We start from the raw sequence: 16,187 nt of genomic DNA, 5'->3' as shown, positions 1-16,187 counted from the left end.
GACTGGGGCATTTGGAGCCTTTGTTTTTTTTTTAAATATTTTTTTATTGGGTTTTACATTTTATAAAGACACAAACAAAAAACACACATAAATGCTTTCATATCCTTACTTTCATAACCCTCTTTCCCTGACTTCCCCCCACCCCCACCCCATACATCCCAATTTCCATGTTTAATTCAGCAAGTTCTTATTCCTCTCCTTAACCTATTCTTGTTATGTTTAAACTTAATTCTTTTTGTTAGGCCCAATTTTATTGTCCCGTTCTCTTATATACATTAGATCCTTTTTCTAAGATCGATCAAGGTTCTTATACCATAAATTTCCCCTTTTTTATATTAAAATATAGATCAAAATTACAAAACCCAAAAATCATAAAAAAAAAATTTTTGATTCTGTTTTCCCCCTCCCTCCCTGCCCAGGTATCTGTCCCTTCCCAAATAACTGTCCTCCCATGAAACTCCTAGCCCGGATTCCTCACATCAGAGGCCTTTAAGTCTCTTTCAGTCTCTCTCTGTCTATTCTGTTGGTAGTCCTTTTTGTTGGTCTTCAGATCTCGAGGGATGTCTGTCGCAGTCAGTTCATCTTCTCTCAGTTCAAACCTAATTGAAGAAACTTGCTGCCAAGGTTCTGCCAAAGATCCCCCAAATTCAAAATCATAAAGGCCAGAAAAGAGGAGGAAGTCCCAGTTATGTTTCTTTGCTCTTTTAACTTCCAATGTTCCATAGTATCCGGCGACTTCCTCCTTTGCTTTTCTCCTCTGTCTCGTCTTTTCATAGTTTATAATCCAAAGAGCTTCTTCTTTGTTTCCTGACCGCGTAAATTTCTGTTCAAAATTTTTTATCTGTACTTTTCCCCCTCCGACCTCCTTTTCCACCAGCTCCAAAGATGTCTTTTCTGGTTCAGCTGCAGAGTCTTTTAGAGTCAAATCCTTATTTCCATCAGCAGGATTGCTTGTTTTAGAGATCAAGGTCGTGAGTTGTTTGTCCATAACCATAGCCTGCTCTTGCAAGGTTCCCACGAGAAAAAAGGCTCTTTCTATTTCTGCTAGTAATTTTCCTTCTGCAGCCATTGTAATGTCACTGGTTCCCCCCTAGGGGGATTGCCATTATTCAGAGTTCTTTGCCAACAGTCTTTTACCCTGTTATTTACTTTGTTTCCGACCACTTCTAGTTAAATGTAACACCTTTAAACCAAAGAGATATAAAGTAATACAGTTCTTATCTTTATCCAACCGTTTGACAGCTCGATTGACAGCTGTCAAACTCCTGTTCTTTCACGCTAGGTTCATGCGGGACGCTCCCGGATCCAGGGGGGGGTGCACAAAAGTTTTCAAAATTCACCTCTTCCCTCCAGCACAACTTAAAAAGAAATAAAAGCTTATTCTTACAAATTAATGGAATCTCTTGTCAGTCTCAAAAAACACGAGGTTTTTTCCCCCGATCTTAGTTTTTCGCTCCTTGCTTCAAATTATCTGTATGTAGGGGGGTGCGGACTTCCCTTTAGCACATCCCCCCGTTCGTTCCAAATTAAAGGTATAAATTTCTTTTAAAGTCCGAATTTCCTTCTACTCACGGGGTATTTGTTTCCAGTCCAAATATCGGGAAGAAAGTTGACGCTCTCCGGCAATGGCTTGCGGCTTCACTCCACTGAAGTAGCGGTCTACTCCCAGCACCACGCCGCTCCTCGTACCCTCTCCGCAGCCTTTAAAAAGGCTCTTCGATTGTCGAGGAGGGCGCTTAAGGTGCCCACTGAGTCACCAAGTCCACAGGTAACAGCACCTGTGGTTTCTGAGGGTCCCCGCGTCGCCGGCGCGGCAAGACCCGTCTTCAGCGGAGCTGATTCCCTCCGGAGCTCGGAGGGAATCCGCCATTAGACCGATCGCGTCAACCCGGAAGTCCGGCATTTGGAGCCTTTGAAGGGGCGCTAAAGAGAGACTGATCTATTTTCCTTTAACTTATTTCCCAGACTTCCTCATACCTCCCTTTTTTGTATTCCAATTCAAATTGTTAGTTCAGCAAATCCTTATCAATAAGCTTTAACCTACTTCTAAACCTTTTTTCCATATTCTCTTAAACATTACAGCTGGAAACCACTTAATTTCTACCCGACATCGTTCTAACATTCATTGATTTTGCAAGATTTCTGTAAATAGTCTTTGAATTTCTTCCAATCTTCTTCCGCCGACTCTTCTCCCTGGTCTCGGATTCTGCCAGTCATTTCTGCCAGTCCCATATAGTCCATCACCTTCATCTGCCATTCTTCCAGAGTGGGTAGATCCTGTGTCTTCCAGTGCTTTGCAATGAGTATTCTTGCTGCTGTTGTAGCATACATAAAGAATGTTCTATCCTTCTTTGGCACCAATTGGCCGACCATGCCCAGGAGAAAGGCCTCTGGTTTCTTCAGGAAGGTATATTTCAATATCTTTTTCATTTCATTATAATAATAATAATAATAAATTTTATTTGTATCCCGCCCTCCCCAGCCGAAGCCGGGCTCAGGGCGGCTAACAACAATAAACAGTACAAAAGTATAGCACAAACAACACTCTAAAATCATTCATTATAAAATTGATTCAAATCAAGCCACTGGCAACCATTGTGCCAGAGCTCCACGAAGATTGCCGAGGGAGGGAGTCAGGCTGTGCCCTGGCCAAAGGCCATGCAGAACAGCTCTGTCTTGCAGGCTCTGCGGAAAGATATCAAGTCCCGCAGGGCCCTAGTCTCTAGTGACAGAGCGTTCCACCAGATCGGAGCCACAGCCGAAAAAGCCCTGGCTCTAGTTGAGGCCAGCCTAACTTCTCTGTGGCCTGGGACCTTCAAGATGTTTTTATTTGAAGGCCGTAAGTTTCTCTGTGGGGCATACCAGGAGAGGCGATCCCGTAGGTACGAGGGTCCTAGGCCGTATAGGGCTTTAAAGGTTAAAACCAGCACCTTAAACCTGATCCTGTACTCCACCGGGAGCCAGTGCAGCTGATATAGCACCGGGTGAATGTGGTCTCGCAGCGAAGACCCCATAAGGAGTCTCGCTGCAGCATTCTGCACCCGCTGGAGTTTCTGGGTCAGTCTCAAGGGCAGCCCCACGTAGAGCGAGTTACAATAATCCAATCTGGAGGTGACCGTCGCATGGATCACAGTGGCTAGGTCAGGGCGAGAGAGGTAAGGGCCAACTGCTTAGCTTGGCGGAGATGAAAAAATGCTGCCTTTGTTATAGCTGCAATCTGCGCCTCCATGGAAAGGGAGGTGTCGAAGATTACACCCAAACTCTTAACGGATGGTGCTGGCACTAATTGCACCCCCGCAAGAGATGGGAGTTGCCCCCCCCCCCCATCTCTTATATATCATTTCCCAGAAAGCCTTAATCCTTGGGCACGTCCACCAAAGGTGAAAGAATGTACCTTCATTTTCTTTACATTTCCAACATTTGTTGTCGGGCAAATGATAAATTTTTGCAAGCTTGACTGGGGTCATGTACCACCTGTAAATCATTTTCATAATATTCTCTCTTAAGGCATTACATGCCGTAAACTTTATACCTGTGGTCCATAACTGTTCCCAGTCAGCAAACATAATATTATGTCCAACGTCTTGTGCCCATTTAATCATAGCAGATTCACTGTTTCATCCTGAGTGTTCCATTTCAGCAGCATGTTATACATCTTTGACAAAATCTTAGTCTTAAGTTCTAACAACTCTGTTTCTAGTTTTGATTTCCACCTGGGCAAGGGAGCACTGAAGATGAAGAAACTTGTGTTCTGTATCCGTAAAAATCAAGCTTTGTAGAAAAAGAGCTACTAATCACATTTGCCAGGGAGCAAAGGGCAGCATGCATGAGCTTAATCCCTTATCATTTAGAAGAGAACGCTTTGCGCTTTCTTTAAGGCTGCAACAACAGCTTACTCACCTGCCTTGATCCTTGGCCGCTGCAGCATTGCACCACCCCATTGCTGGCAACTGGCTATATATTGCATGTGAAGCTGTGCAGTGTCTCTGGCTTGAGATGAAATCCAGTCTGAGGAACCTTTGGCTCTCCACACGTGCCTGAGCTATAACTCCCACCATCCCTGCAATTGGGGCTGGCGGGAGTTGTAGTTCAGCCTCACTTGGAGGGCCAGAAATTCCCCGGACTTGCGATACGTCATCGTGAAGAAAATGGTGGCTAAACTCCCCAAATGGCTGCTGTGTTCATAGGACAGCCTTCCCCCACAACCTGCTGCCCTCTGGACGTCTTAGGCTACAACTCCCACCAGTCCCATTAGCCCCAAGCACTGGAGGGCAGGACCAGGTTGGGAAAGGCTGTCGCTGAGGAGATGATCTCCCCTCTCCTCCTTCATCCCCTGTACAGTGGTACCTCGGGTTAAGTACTTAATTCGTTCCGGAAGTCTGTTCTTAACCTGAAACTGTTCTTAACCTCAAGCGCCACTTTAGCTAATGGGGCCTTCTGCTGCCGCCGCGCCACCAGAACACGATTTCTGTTCTCATCCTGAAGCAAAGTTCTTAACCCGAGGTACTATTTCTGGGTTAGTGGAAATCAGAAAGGTTTCTGTGGTTTACATGAGTAATTATACAGCATCAGTAAAAGTTTCCTGTCGTTTGGGAACTAGGGTCGTGTTGCCTACAGATACAAATGCAGGGGGTTAATTGGTTAATTGGCACCAGGTCCAACCCCCCCCAAAAAAACCATGCACCAGCTTTTCAAAAGAAAAGCGTCCTTCTCTCCCTTCCCTCCTCTAGCCCTTCTTCAAAAGACCTAAGCCCAAATTCAGCAAGTGTTTTGTTTCCTTCCAACAGGAATCTTACTACCAGCCACGGACGCTTGAAAAACATGCGGACAGCATCCTCGCGCTGGTGAGTACATACTCAGTGCGTTCCATCCGCCAGTGCGCTCTTTATCTCCCAGCTGTTCTAGACAACCTAGTGGCAGTGTACTCGTTCTGCAAAATGCATTGGAAGCTTTGGGGGTTCCACTTAACTCAGGGGCACAGAGGGGGGTGCTGCGGTGAGCTGCCCACGGAGTCCGCCTAGTGGACGCAAGTCCCACGCTGCTGTTTCAGGCAGTGCGGGGCCCCAAGACACCCGTCACTCCCGAGAGAGACGCGTGGGTTGGGCATACTGCAGGCCAGGCCCCACTGTACGTTCCGCCACGTGTGGTGTGCCATTTTGTCCGTCCCCCCTCAGGGATGACACCCGGGGCGGGCCGTATCCCCTGCACCTCCCTTCCTATGCCCCTGACTTAGCTTGCAGGTAGTTCAATAGCCCCCCCCCCCCCCATGTTAAAGCAAAGCGAAACCCCAGAAGCTTACTGCAAGTTAAATATTAAACCATGCAGCCTATGAGGGACAGCCCAGAATATAGTCCAGTCCCTGCTATGCTTGTTTTCTGCTGGCAGGAAGGTTTGGAGATATGTGTGTGTGTGTTTGTGTATACATACATACATACACACACAGAGAAAGTGTGTTCAAATTGGGGGAAATAAATACAGTAAATGGACAAAAGTACAAAGATTCACAAAATGTTTAGGGGTCTGCGTACCCCCAGAAAAAGCGCTCTGTGGGGGGGGGGGCAATTTTCAAAACCATGATTCCATGATCTGCTACCCAATGTGGTCCAGGCCCTTCCTACTTCATTTTACTGAAGTCCTGGCACATAGTGAGGTAATAGATTGATGAGATCACATTCTGCACTGAACCATTGGCTGAGGGCTTAAAAATAAAATAAAACCAGTCTTCTTTCTTGCATGTAATAATCTAGCACGGCAGGGAACGAATGCATTAAACCTTTCCCCCTGTTGCACTAGTTTTCTACAGGTGTGGAGGGCTGTTTGTTTGTTTACATGGGGAAGCATTCAAGAATCCCAGCACACGTCCCTCACATGATCCTCCATTCTACGATGGTGCAATCCAGAGTGCCGTTCATCCTGCATAATCAGGCGTAGGGCAGCTGGTGCCCCTCCCGAGGAATTTGGGTTTCCACCTCTCCCTGGCCCAGAATGTAACCTTTTACTAAGAGGTTGTTGAGAGAAGCAAGACCTCATTAGGAGCAGCTCAGTGAAAGTATGTTTACTCGCAACCCAGTCCCCCTTGGCTTCCGCTAGTAGCCATGGATGCAGCGCTGCACATTGCAGAGTTGATTCTCTCGTCTCTCTGAGCATTAAACTGGCTCCCTTGGCTCCCTTCTCTCTGTCGCTTAAAACGCCAGGGCCTTCGTCAACGAGCCCCCAGAAATGCCTAGGAAAAGCCTGTTCTCTGTGTGACTTAAGCCCTTCCTTTGCTCTCTCCCCGCAGGCTTCCGTGCTGTGGTCCATTTCCTACTACTCTTCCCCGCTCGCTGTGTTTTACCTGTACAGAAAAGGTAACGGGCTGCTGCTCTCTGAGCAAACTCTTTGGCAAGGTGCTGTTGGCTCAAGCGTAGCGCTAGAAAGCTTCTGACGCTGGGAGGTTATGGGGGTGCGGGACTGTTAGCTCACTGGTAAAGCACTTGTTTTCCATGCGGAAGGCTCCAGATTCAATCCCCGGCCTCTGCAGGAAGATCTTGGAAAGATTTGCATCTGAAACATGAGAGCTCCGCTGCCTGGTAGGATGAACAAGGTGCAGAAGCCGCCTTACGCCATGTCAGTACAGTGGTGCCTCGCAAGACGAAATTAATTCGTTCCGCAAGTTTTTTCTTCTTGCGAGTTTTTCGTCTTGCGAAGCATGGTTTCCCATAGGAATGCATTGAAAATCAATCAATGCGTTCCTATGGAGACCGTCCGGGGACAGAGGGGAAGCGCCGCGCGCCTTCCCCTCTTTCCCCGGAGATTGCGGGGCTGACAACGGGGAGAAGCGATCTTCTCCCCACCGCCCCTTGCTTCAAAAGAGATCTGGGGACAGCGGGGAAGACGCGCTGCGCTTCCCCGCTATCCCCAGAGCTTGCGGGGCAAGCTTCGTTTTGCGAAGCAAGCCCATAGGGAGATGCGTCTTGCGAAGCGGCTAAGAGAACGAAAAACTCCTTCGTCTAGCGAGTTTTTCGTCTTCCAAGGCGTTCGTCTTGCGGGGCACCACTGTACTTGAATCCATGCTGCTTAGGGTTCTTTATACCACATGCAGAGAAGCTACCGCTCATCAGACATTGCTGAACTACAACTCCCATCATTCCCTGGCCGTGCCCGCTGGGGTTGATGGGAGTTGGCAATTCAGCAACATCTGGAGGCTCCCACACCTGGCACAACCAACCCTAAGCTACAGGGACTGGCGGTCTGACCATGGTATAAGGTCAGGGCAGAAAATCCTAAAATCTGCACTGAAAAACACTATTGTTGCCACAAGAAAACTGCTGGTGTGCCCTGAGAAATAAATTTAAAGTTGCTGGCGAGCCAAAACTACCCCCTGACAGCAGAGGCTGTGCACCACGTCTTGTTTTTGTTTCTAAACCCTTTATTTCCTGCTTTCCCCCTCATTTTCATCCTGTGAACCACCCTGAGATCTTTGGAGGAAGGGCAGTTATCTAAATTTAATAAATAAGTAAACCTTCCTGCTGGCTTCTGCCGGGGGGGGGGGGTCAAGGAGCGACTCTGCCCTTGTCCTTGTGTTTCATATTGTCGGGTCAGTCGGGCAAGAGAAAGGACTTCTTCACACAACCCGTACTTAAAGCTGTGAAATCCACTCCTGCCAGAGGCAGCGAGGGCTGGTAATGTGGGCGTCTTCAAAAGCGGAATATTGCCAGTCCTCCCACAGAAGAGGCACACAAAGAAAGGTTTATATGGAGAGAGGGAGGGACGCAGGCGGCACTGTGGTCTGAACCACTGAGCCTCTTGGGCTTGCTGATCAGAAGGTTGGCGGTTCGAATCCCCGCGACGTGGTGAGCTCCCGTTGCTTCATTCCCAGCTCCTGCCAACCTAGCAGTCAGAAAGCACACTAGTGCAAGTAGATAAATAGGTACCGCTGTGGCAGGAAGGTAAATGGCGTTTCCGTGCGCTCTGGTTTCTGTCATGGTGTTCTGTTGCTCCAGAAGCGGCTTAGCCATGCTGGCCACATGACCCAGAAAGCTGCCTTTGGACAAACGTTGGCTCCCTTGGCCTGAAAGCAAGATGAGCACCACAACCCCATACTCGCCTTTGACTGGACTTAACCATCCAGGGGTCCTTTACCTTTATGGAGAGAGGCAATCCCTGAGGTATTGTGGTCCTGAGCCATTTAAGGATTTGAAGGTCAAAAACCAACGCTTTGAGTTGGGCCCAGAAACTAATTGGCAAACAGTGCTGTCGGGCCAGGACCAGCGCAATATGCTCTTGCTCCAATAATAGTTTGTTCCTTATGGGAGATCGCCGTTCTTTCTCGGGGAACTGCCCTGCATCACGAGGCAGCTGCCATTCAGGGCCAAACAAAGGATTCCTTGTGTGCCTGTTGTGTGGAGAATGACAAGGAGATTTTGCAAGGCTGACTTCTGCCCGGCAAATGTTTCCTCAGATTTTTTGGTGTGTGGGGTTTCCCCCTCCTCCACTTCCCAAAGTGCGATCGTCTGCCAGTGGTAATCTTCCTCCCCCCCCCCCCATTATATTTTGGAGAGGGGTGAACCCGGGGCCTCCTAGTGAGTTCATAGACGGGGTGAAATTTGAATCGGGGCAGTGAGCCACATCCTGCATCACCACCAGGTCTCTTAGCAACTCGGCAAATATTTTATTACACTTGGAAAACAGGCACGTATCATTGGACGTACGTTGGGCTTCCTCTTTTCAAAGCTCAGGTCAGCTTACGTGGGGCTCCCGGCTGTCTCCCGTCTGGGCACTAATCCCGTTGTGTGTGTGTTTCAATTGCCAGCTGCCTTGAGCCTGTTTTCTTTAGAAAGGTGGCTAAACGCATTCAATAAGCAGCACAATTGCTACAGGAGCAGCAGGTTTTCCCAGACTGCCCGTTGCCCTCAGCGAGAGCCTTGCTTTCCCCACAATTTTAGTTATATTATTTTCAAAATAACTCCCGCAGCACGAGCCATTTTTAATCTTCCTAACAGCATGGGAAAACATAATTTATTATCTTCCCCCCTCCCACCGCCCAAGGAATTGTTACTGGCCGTAGAGCTTCTGTCAGTCTCTAAGAATCTGAGGCTACCCTCCTCACTCCCCCGTTTTTTTGGAGGGGGCACAAGTCTGAAGCCTTCATGGTTTCAGGTGCCAAAGTCACAATACCCCTGGCCTATTGACATCCTTGCTTCTGAGACTGGTGTGGAATTCATCTTAGGTAAAGGGACCCCTGACCATTATGTCCAGTCGTGGCCGACTCTGGGGTTGCGGCGCTCATCTCGCTTTATTGGCCGAGGGAGCCGGCGTACAGCTTCCGGGTCATGTGGCCAGCATGAATAAGCCGCTTTTGGAGAACCAGAGCAGTGCACGGAAACGCCGTTTACCTTCCCGCCGGAGCGGTACCTATTTATCTACTTGCACTTTGATGTGCTTTCAGACTCCTAGGTTGGCAGGAGCAGGGACCGAGCAACGGTAGCTCACCCCGTCACAGGGATTCAGACCGCCAACCTTCTGATTGGCAAGTCCTAGGCTCTGTGGTTTAACCCACAGCGCCACCCGTGTCCTGGAATTCATCTTAGCTTTCAGGGGGGGGAAATCAATGTTGTAAATATATATGCCCCAAACTCAAATAGGCCAGAGTTTTTTAAGAAACTGGAACAAGTTTTAATAAAATTAGAAAACAACAGGACGATATTATTGGGAGACTTCAATGCAGTGTCAATACCAGAAATTGACAGACAAACAGAAAAGAAAAAACGAAACCAAGGAAAACTACCAAAATCATTCCAAGACTTGGAAGAGAATATGGACCTAATAGATATTTGGAGATATAAGCACCCAACAGAAAAGCAGTTCACGTTTTTTTCAGAGGTACACAAAAGTTGGGGCAGAATAGATCAAATATGGACCTCGAGGGAACTTACACTAAGAGCCACCAAATGTGAAATCCAACCGAGAACCCTCTCCGATCATAATTCAATAACATTGGAAATAAGAGGGGTAATGCAGGGAGGTTTCAGATGGAGGCTAAACGAATATTTATTAGACAATGATGAGGTTATTGAAAAAGCCAAAGCCACCTTAAAAGAGTATTTTGATTTGAATCTTAACGTAGGAATAAATTCAGAAGTAGTATGGGATGCCAGTAAGGCGGTCATAAGAGGTTTCTTCATCCAACAAAACAGTTATAAAAAGAAAATAAGACAGCAAAAAAAGGAAGAAATTCTCAGACAACTTAGGGAGTCTGAGAAAAAATTAACAGATAACCCGAAAGATGAACAAAGCATACAAACAATAAAGATACTACAAACACAATACTCTATGCTAACGAGCCAAGAAATTGAATGGAAAATCAAGCTAATGAGGCAGAGATATTTTGAATCAGCAAATAAAACCGGGAAATTATTAGCCTGGCAACTCAGGAAAAGACAAAAACAAAATGTGATAAACAAAATAAAAGTAGGGGAGGAACTGATAGAAGACCCAAAAAAGATACAGGAAAATTTTCTCAAATTTTATGAGAAGTTATACAAAAAAGGAGAAGAAGACCTAATCCAGATAGAAGAGTATCTCAAGAACTGTGAAGGAAAGATTGTAACAGAAGAAGAAAGGTCCCAATTAAACAGACCCATAAGAATAGAAGAGATTCAGGATGCGATTAAAAAAATGAAGTTAGGGAAGGCACCGGGACCGGATGGCTTATCGGCGAAATACTATAAAGTTTTGGGAAATCAATTGGCACCAGTGCTTTGTAAGGCCATGAATAATATCCTGAGAGGGGGGAAAATACCTGAGTCTTGGAGGGAGGCATTTATAACGTTAATTCCAAAACCAGACACAGACAAACTGAACATTAAAAATTACAGGCCAATATCTCTATTAAATAATGATTATAAAATATATGCAGACATCATGGCTAATAGATTGAAAAAGTGTCTAACAAATTTAATCCACAAAGATCAGGCGGGTTTCCTCCCGAACAGGTTTTTGAAAGATAATGTGAGACACGTTATTAATATAATTGAATACTTGGAGATCAATAATGAGATACCAGCGGCACTGATTTTCATAGACGCCGAAAAGGCGTTCGATAATGTCTCTTGGGTGTTTTTAATAAAATCTATGGAAAAGGCAGGGATAGAGGGAGAATTCCTGAAAGGAATTCAGGCAATATATTCAACCCAATTTGCCAAACTGGTAATAAATAACAATCTCACAAATACATTTAAAATAGAGAAGGGAACAAGGCAGGGGTGCCCTCTCTCCCCGCTCTTATTCATCATGGTGTTAGAAGTACTGGTGGGTAAATTAAGATCGATACCAGAAATACAAGGAATAAAAATAGGATCGAAGGAGTATAAGTTAAGAGCCTATGCGGACGACCTGATGCTATCCCTGGAAGAGCCGCAAGGAAGTATCGGCAAAGCGCTGGAGACTTTGGAAGAATACGGTAAACTTTCAGGCTTCAAATTGAATAAACTAAAGACAAAGATGTTAATAAAGAACTTAGGAAAGGTAGGAAAAAAAATTAGAGAGAAAATATGGAATAATGGTAGCTAAAAAAATAAAATATTTAGGAATATGGCTCACATCAAAAAACATAAACTTAATTGAAGACAATTACTCGACAACATGGAAAGAAATCAAAAAAGATATGGATGTCTGGAACAGAGTCAATCTCTCATGGATGGGTAGGATGGAGGCAATAAAGATGAATGTCCTCCCAAAAATGCTGTTCTTATTCCAAAACATTCCGGTAATTAGGGGGCCTAAATTGTTCAAAGATTGGCAGAAAACCCTCTCAAAATTCATATGGCAGGGAAGGAGGCCAAGGATTAGATTTAAACTACTTACGGATCGAAAGGAGAGAGGAGGATTTGCAGTCCCTAACTTAAGATTATATTATGAGGCCGCCTGCCTATGTTGGGTGAAGGATTGGATAACCTTGGAAGATACCGACTTATTGGATTTGGAAGGGGTAGACAACAGGTTTGGCTGGCACGCCTACCTGTGGTCAAATAAGGAGAAAGCTCACAAAGGATTTTCAAACCATATTATCAGGGGTCCATTGTATGAAGTCTGGGAAAAAAACAAAAAACTGCTAGAATGGAGAACTCCTTGGTGGCTGTCCCCAACAAATATCTTAACAATTAAAAAAATAAATATGGAGGAGCAAAAATTGACATATGAAGATTTATTAATAAGATCGGAAGACAGCTGGAAACTAAAACCATATGAGGAGCTGAAGGGGAAGTTGAAAAATTGGCTACAGTATCATCAAATCAATGCAATATGGACAGAAGACAAAAAAATTGGAATGAATGACAAGAAATCGAAATTTCAGATAGAAATAATTGAAAGCAAATCTAAGTTACTATCCAAAATGTACAATATACTATTAGAATGGGATACAAAAGATGAAGAGATTAAGGAAGTTATGGTGAAGTGGGCCATAGACCTGGGACATAATATAGAATATGAGAAATGGGCAAAACTGTGGAATGAGGGAATAAAATTCACGGCGAGTGTGGCAATAATAGAAAACTTAGAGAAGATGATACATAGATGGTATATAACACCAGAGAAACTAAACAAGATGTATAAGACTGGAAATAAGGCCTGCTGGAGGTGCAAAACAAAAGAAGGTAATTTTATACATATGTGGTGGACATGTGAGGAAATAAAAAAATTTTGGGATACGATATATAATGAGTTAAAAAAAATATTTAGATACACGTTCCCTAAAAAACCAGAGGCCTTCTTATTAGGTATTATTGGGGAGGAAATTAGGAAGGAAGATAAAATCTTATTTCAATATTCAACAGCAGCGGCCAGAATGTTAATTGCCCAAAACTGGAAAAGTACAAACATACCAACGGTGAGGGAATGGCAAACGAAACTATATGACTTTGTCGAATTGGCAAAAATGACGCAGAGAATCAGAAACCAAAAGAATACAAAGTTGAATAATGATTGGACTAAATTCATGGCATATATAGAAGGCAATTATAGAAACCTACCAACTACAGCAGGTATATTATAAAACTTCCGATGTATAAACTAATAACCAATATCAGCTGAAAAAACGAAATCTTTAAAACTAGGAGTCCGAAATCAGGAGGGAAGGAAGTCAGATAGTGAGTGTTATGTATTAGTTTAATTTTTATTCATTCTTTTTTTTTTTTTACTTCCCCCCCCCCTTTTTTTTCTTTTTTGTGTTGGTGCATTTTTGTTTTTTCATTTAATGTTTATGTGCTATTTCCTTTTTTGTGTATGTGATGAATGAAACTTAATAAAAAGAATTTTTTAAAAAAATTATTATTAATTTCAGTCAGACACGTTGCATTGTTCCTATTTAGTTGCATGAGGTGTCCATATCCCACGTGAATAATGTGATCATTTAATGCTTCCCTCCCTCAAATCGTAATGAGGGCCAATAGAATAGTCGCCAAAATGGGGCAAACGGGGTGAGGGGAGAGGGAGTTAACAACATGTTCAGAGGAGCCTCCAGCTTTGCAGAGGGACAGAAAATATTTTTACAAAAAAAAAAACAACAGCAACTGATGTCCGGGCCTGCCCAGTAGCTACAGAATAGTGACCGTTTTAAAAGAAAAATGGGTGTGTTATGTTCTGCTTGAGCCTAACAGCATATAGTAAAGGTAAAGGGACCCCTGACCATTAGGTCCTGTTGTGACCAACTCTGGGGTTGCAGCGCTCATCTCGCTTTACTGGCCGAGGGAGCCGACGTACAGCTTCCTGGTCATGTGGCCAGCATGACTAAGCCGCTTCTGGAGAACCAGAGCAGCACACGGAAACGCCGTTTACCTTCCCGCCGGAGCAGTACCTATATATCTACTTGCACTTTGATGTGCTAGGTAGGCAGGAACAGGGACCGAGGAACGGGAGCTCACCCCATTGCGGGGATTCGAACCGCCGACCTTCTGCTTGGCAAGTCCTAGGCTCTGAGCATCCTGGAAAAAGGGAGACCCAGCTGGCAGAACCCTGAACAAAAGCATTCCTGCCGGGGAGTGAAGGTGAACAGCAACATTTTGTGGCTTGCATTTTTCGGATCCTGCCGTCCTATTGATGTGCACAGTGCAACTGCCAAGGGTTTCAACATGCATAGGACGGATGAATCGCAGCAATGTGACGGGTAATGGGGGCAGTGGAGGGGCCATTCTCATGCAGGCTGCCCTCTGCTGGCCGCCAATGCTCTTTCACATAAGCACACCAGACGGCTTTCCCGCTGCAAGCGCTGTGCTCTGCTGGCCTTTGCCCTTTGTGCACTGATGGCGAATCGCATGCTTCTGTGTTCTTCCCATGGGATAGAACAGGGGTAGGCAACCTAAGACCCAGGGGCCAGATGCGGCCCATTTGCCTTCTCAATCCGGCCCGCGGACGGTCCGGGAATCAGTGTGTTTTTACATGAGTAGAATGTGTCCTTTTATTTAAAATGCAACTCTGGCTTATTTGTGGGGCCTGCCTGGTGTTTTTACATGAATAGAACATGTCCTTTGATTTAAAATGCATCTCTAGGTTATTCGTGGGGCATAGGAATTGGTTCATTTTTTTTCCCTTCAAAGTATAGCCCGGCCCACCACATGGTCTGAGGGACGGTAGACTGGCCCACAGCAGAAAAAGGTTGCTGACCCCTGGGATAGAATAAACGTTCTGAGCGCAGTTATCGCTGTAAGAAAAGCATCCCATGCAAAGCAGCCTCTTGAGGTTCTGAGCACTTGTTCTGACTGCCTCCCCCTCTTTGCCTGTCTCTCTTTCCAGGGTATTTGACGATGTCGAAAGTTGTTGCTATCTCTCACTATGCCGGGACCATGCTGCTCTTGCTGGCAGGAATCGCCTGCCTCAGAGGTGAGCGTTTCCTGGAGTCTGAAGGCTATTGGCAGAAATGGGGAACCTATGCCCCCTGCCCAATATCCCCAGACTACAACTCACATCATTCCTGACTAGGGGCAATGCGCGCTGGGACTGACGGGAGCTGGGGGTTGTATTCAGCTACGTTTTACTCAGAGCAAAGCCATTGAAATTGATAGACCCAAGTTAGCCAAGTTCATTAATTTCTGCAGGTCTACTCCAAGTAGGACCAGACCCAACAATGTCTTGGAAACCTTATCCATTGAGTCAAGAGCCACCCTTGCCTTCCTTGGATTTTGGTGGCATGAAATTGTCTGATTCATATTTTTTCTGTAGGGCCCTCAATGCATTTAAGTATTTGCATGTTTCCTTCGTGGGTCTTGGAAGGCAATTCACAACATGTTGGGGGCGGTGGGGAAGCTACCTAGAAGCTATCACACCACACCGCAATTATAAAATCAGTAAAACAGAAAGAAAACAGCAGATTAAGCAAAGTAAACATGATGTTTTGCGTCCAGCTAAAAGCAGACTGGCTGAACTCAATAGACTTTAGTTAGTCGCCACTGATTTCAGCGAGTCTGCTTCAGATTTTGACTTACTTGGATTCAACCCACCTTGGCAGGATAGCACAAGGGGAAAAGTCACGTCTGTGCCCCAAGGAGCTTCCAAACGACACTTCGACCGGAAGAACAGCCAGTAGGCAAGAAGGACAGGAATAATATTTGTGATATCAAGGGGTTAAACGAAAGGCTTCATAGAAGAGAGAGCTTTTGAGGAGGGGTGGGAATAAAGTGAGTGGGGAGGTGGTGCTTTGTGGGTGCTGAAGCAGAAGAGGCAGCCAGATGCTGTAGGGCTTCAGTCCCTGAAAGCTTTTCCTCCTCTTCTCAGGCATCGGTCGCTGGACAAACCCCCAGTATATCCAGTTCATCACCATCCTAGAGGATGCACACCGGTATGGCACCCCTGAGCACAAGGTAAGAGTGGCTGCGATTGACAGGCCCCATCCTGATTGACTCCCAGGGCCCTCCCATCACCTCCTGACTACCCTCTGGGAGCTGCAATCCCAACATCTAGAAGGCCGCAGGTTCCCCATTCCTGATCTGTTTAGACTTACTCCTCGCCTTTCCCGTAGCTTCTCTGTGGCTTGTAGTTTTGAGGAAGCGCAGTTTGTACCATGCTGTCAGGGACCGTGCTGAGGAGGGCTGCGCTGCGGAAGAACGGTGGCAGCCACCCCCTCCTCCTGATCCTGAATCTTCCCAGAAGCAGGAGGACAGCATAGATTTGGAACAGTGTCTTGCAGAGGGGCATAGGGACGTGGGTGGCGCTGT

At 45.7% G+C, this 16,187-nt stretch overlaps 1 protein-coding gene across 1 annotated transcript in view; it reads left to right on the top strand.

Moving 5' to 3' along the window:
* Nucleotides 1–16,187, top strand: part of ABHD16A (abhydrolase domain containing 16A, phospholipase) — a 45,583-nt gene that overhangs the window by 5,538 nt on the left and 23,858 nt on the right. The window contains exons 2-5 of the mRNA XM_083724394.1: nt 4,788–4,844; nt 6,281–6,347; nt 14,770–14,856; nt 15,748–15,833. Of these exons, the coding sequence (XP_083580520.1) occupies nt 4,788–4,844; nt 6,281–6,347; nt 14,770–14,856; nt 15,748–15,833 (297 nt within the window). The remainder of the gene's footprint in view (nt 1–4,787; nt 4,845–6,280; nt 6,348–14,769; nt 14,857–15,747; nt 15,834–16,187) is intronic.

The sequence above is a fragment of the Podarcis gaigeae genome (genome assembly GCF_964106915.1).
Source record: "Podarcis gaigeae genome assembly, chromosome: 2".
Classification (NCBI taxonomy): Eukaryota; Metazoa; Chordata; class Lepidosauria; order Squamata; family Lacertidae; genus Podarcis; species Podarcis gaigeae.
Note: the sequence above shows the minus strand (reverse complement) of the source record. Positions and strands in the feature narration are given on the sequence as shown.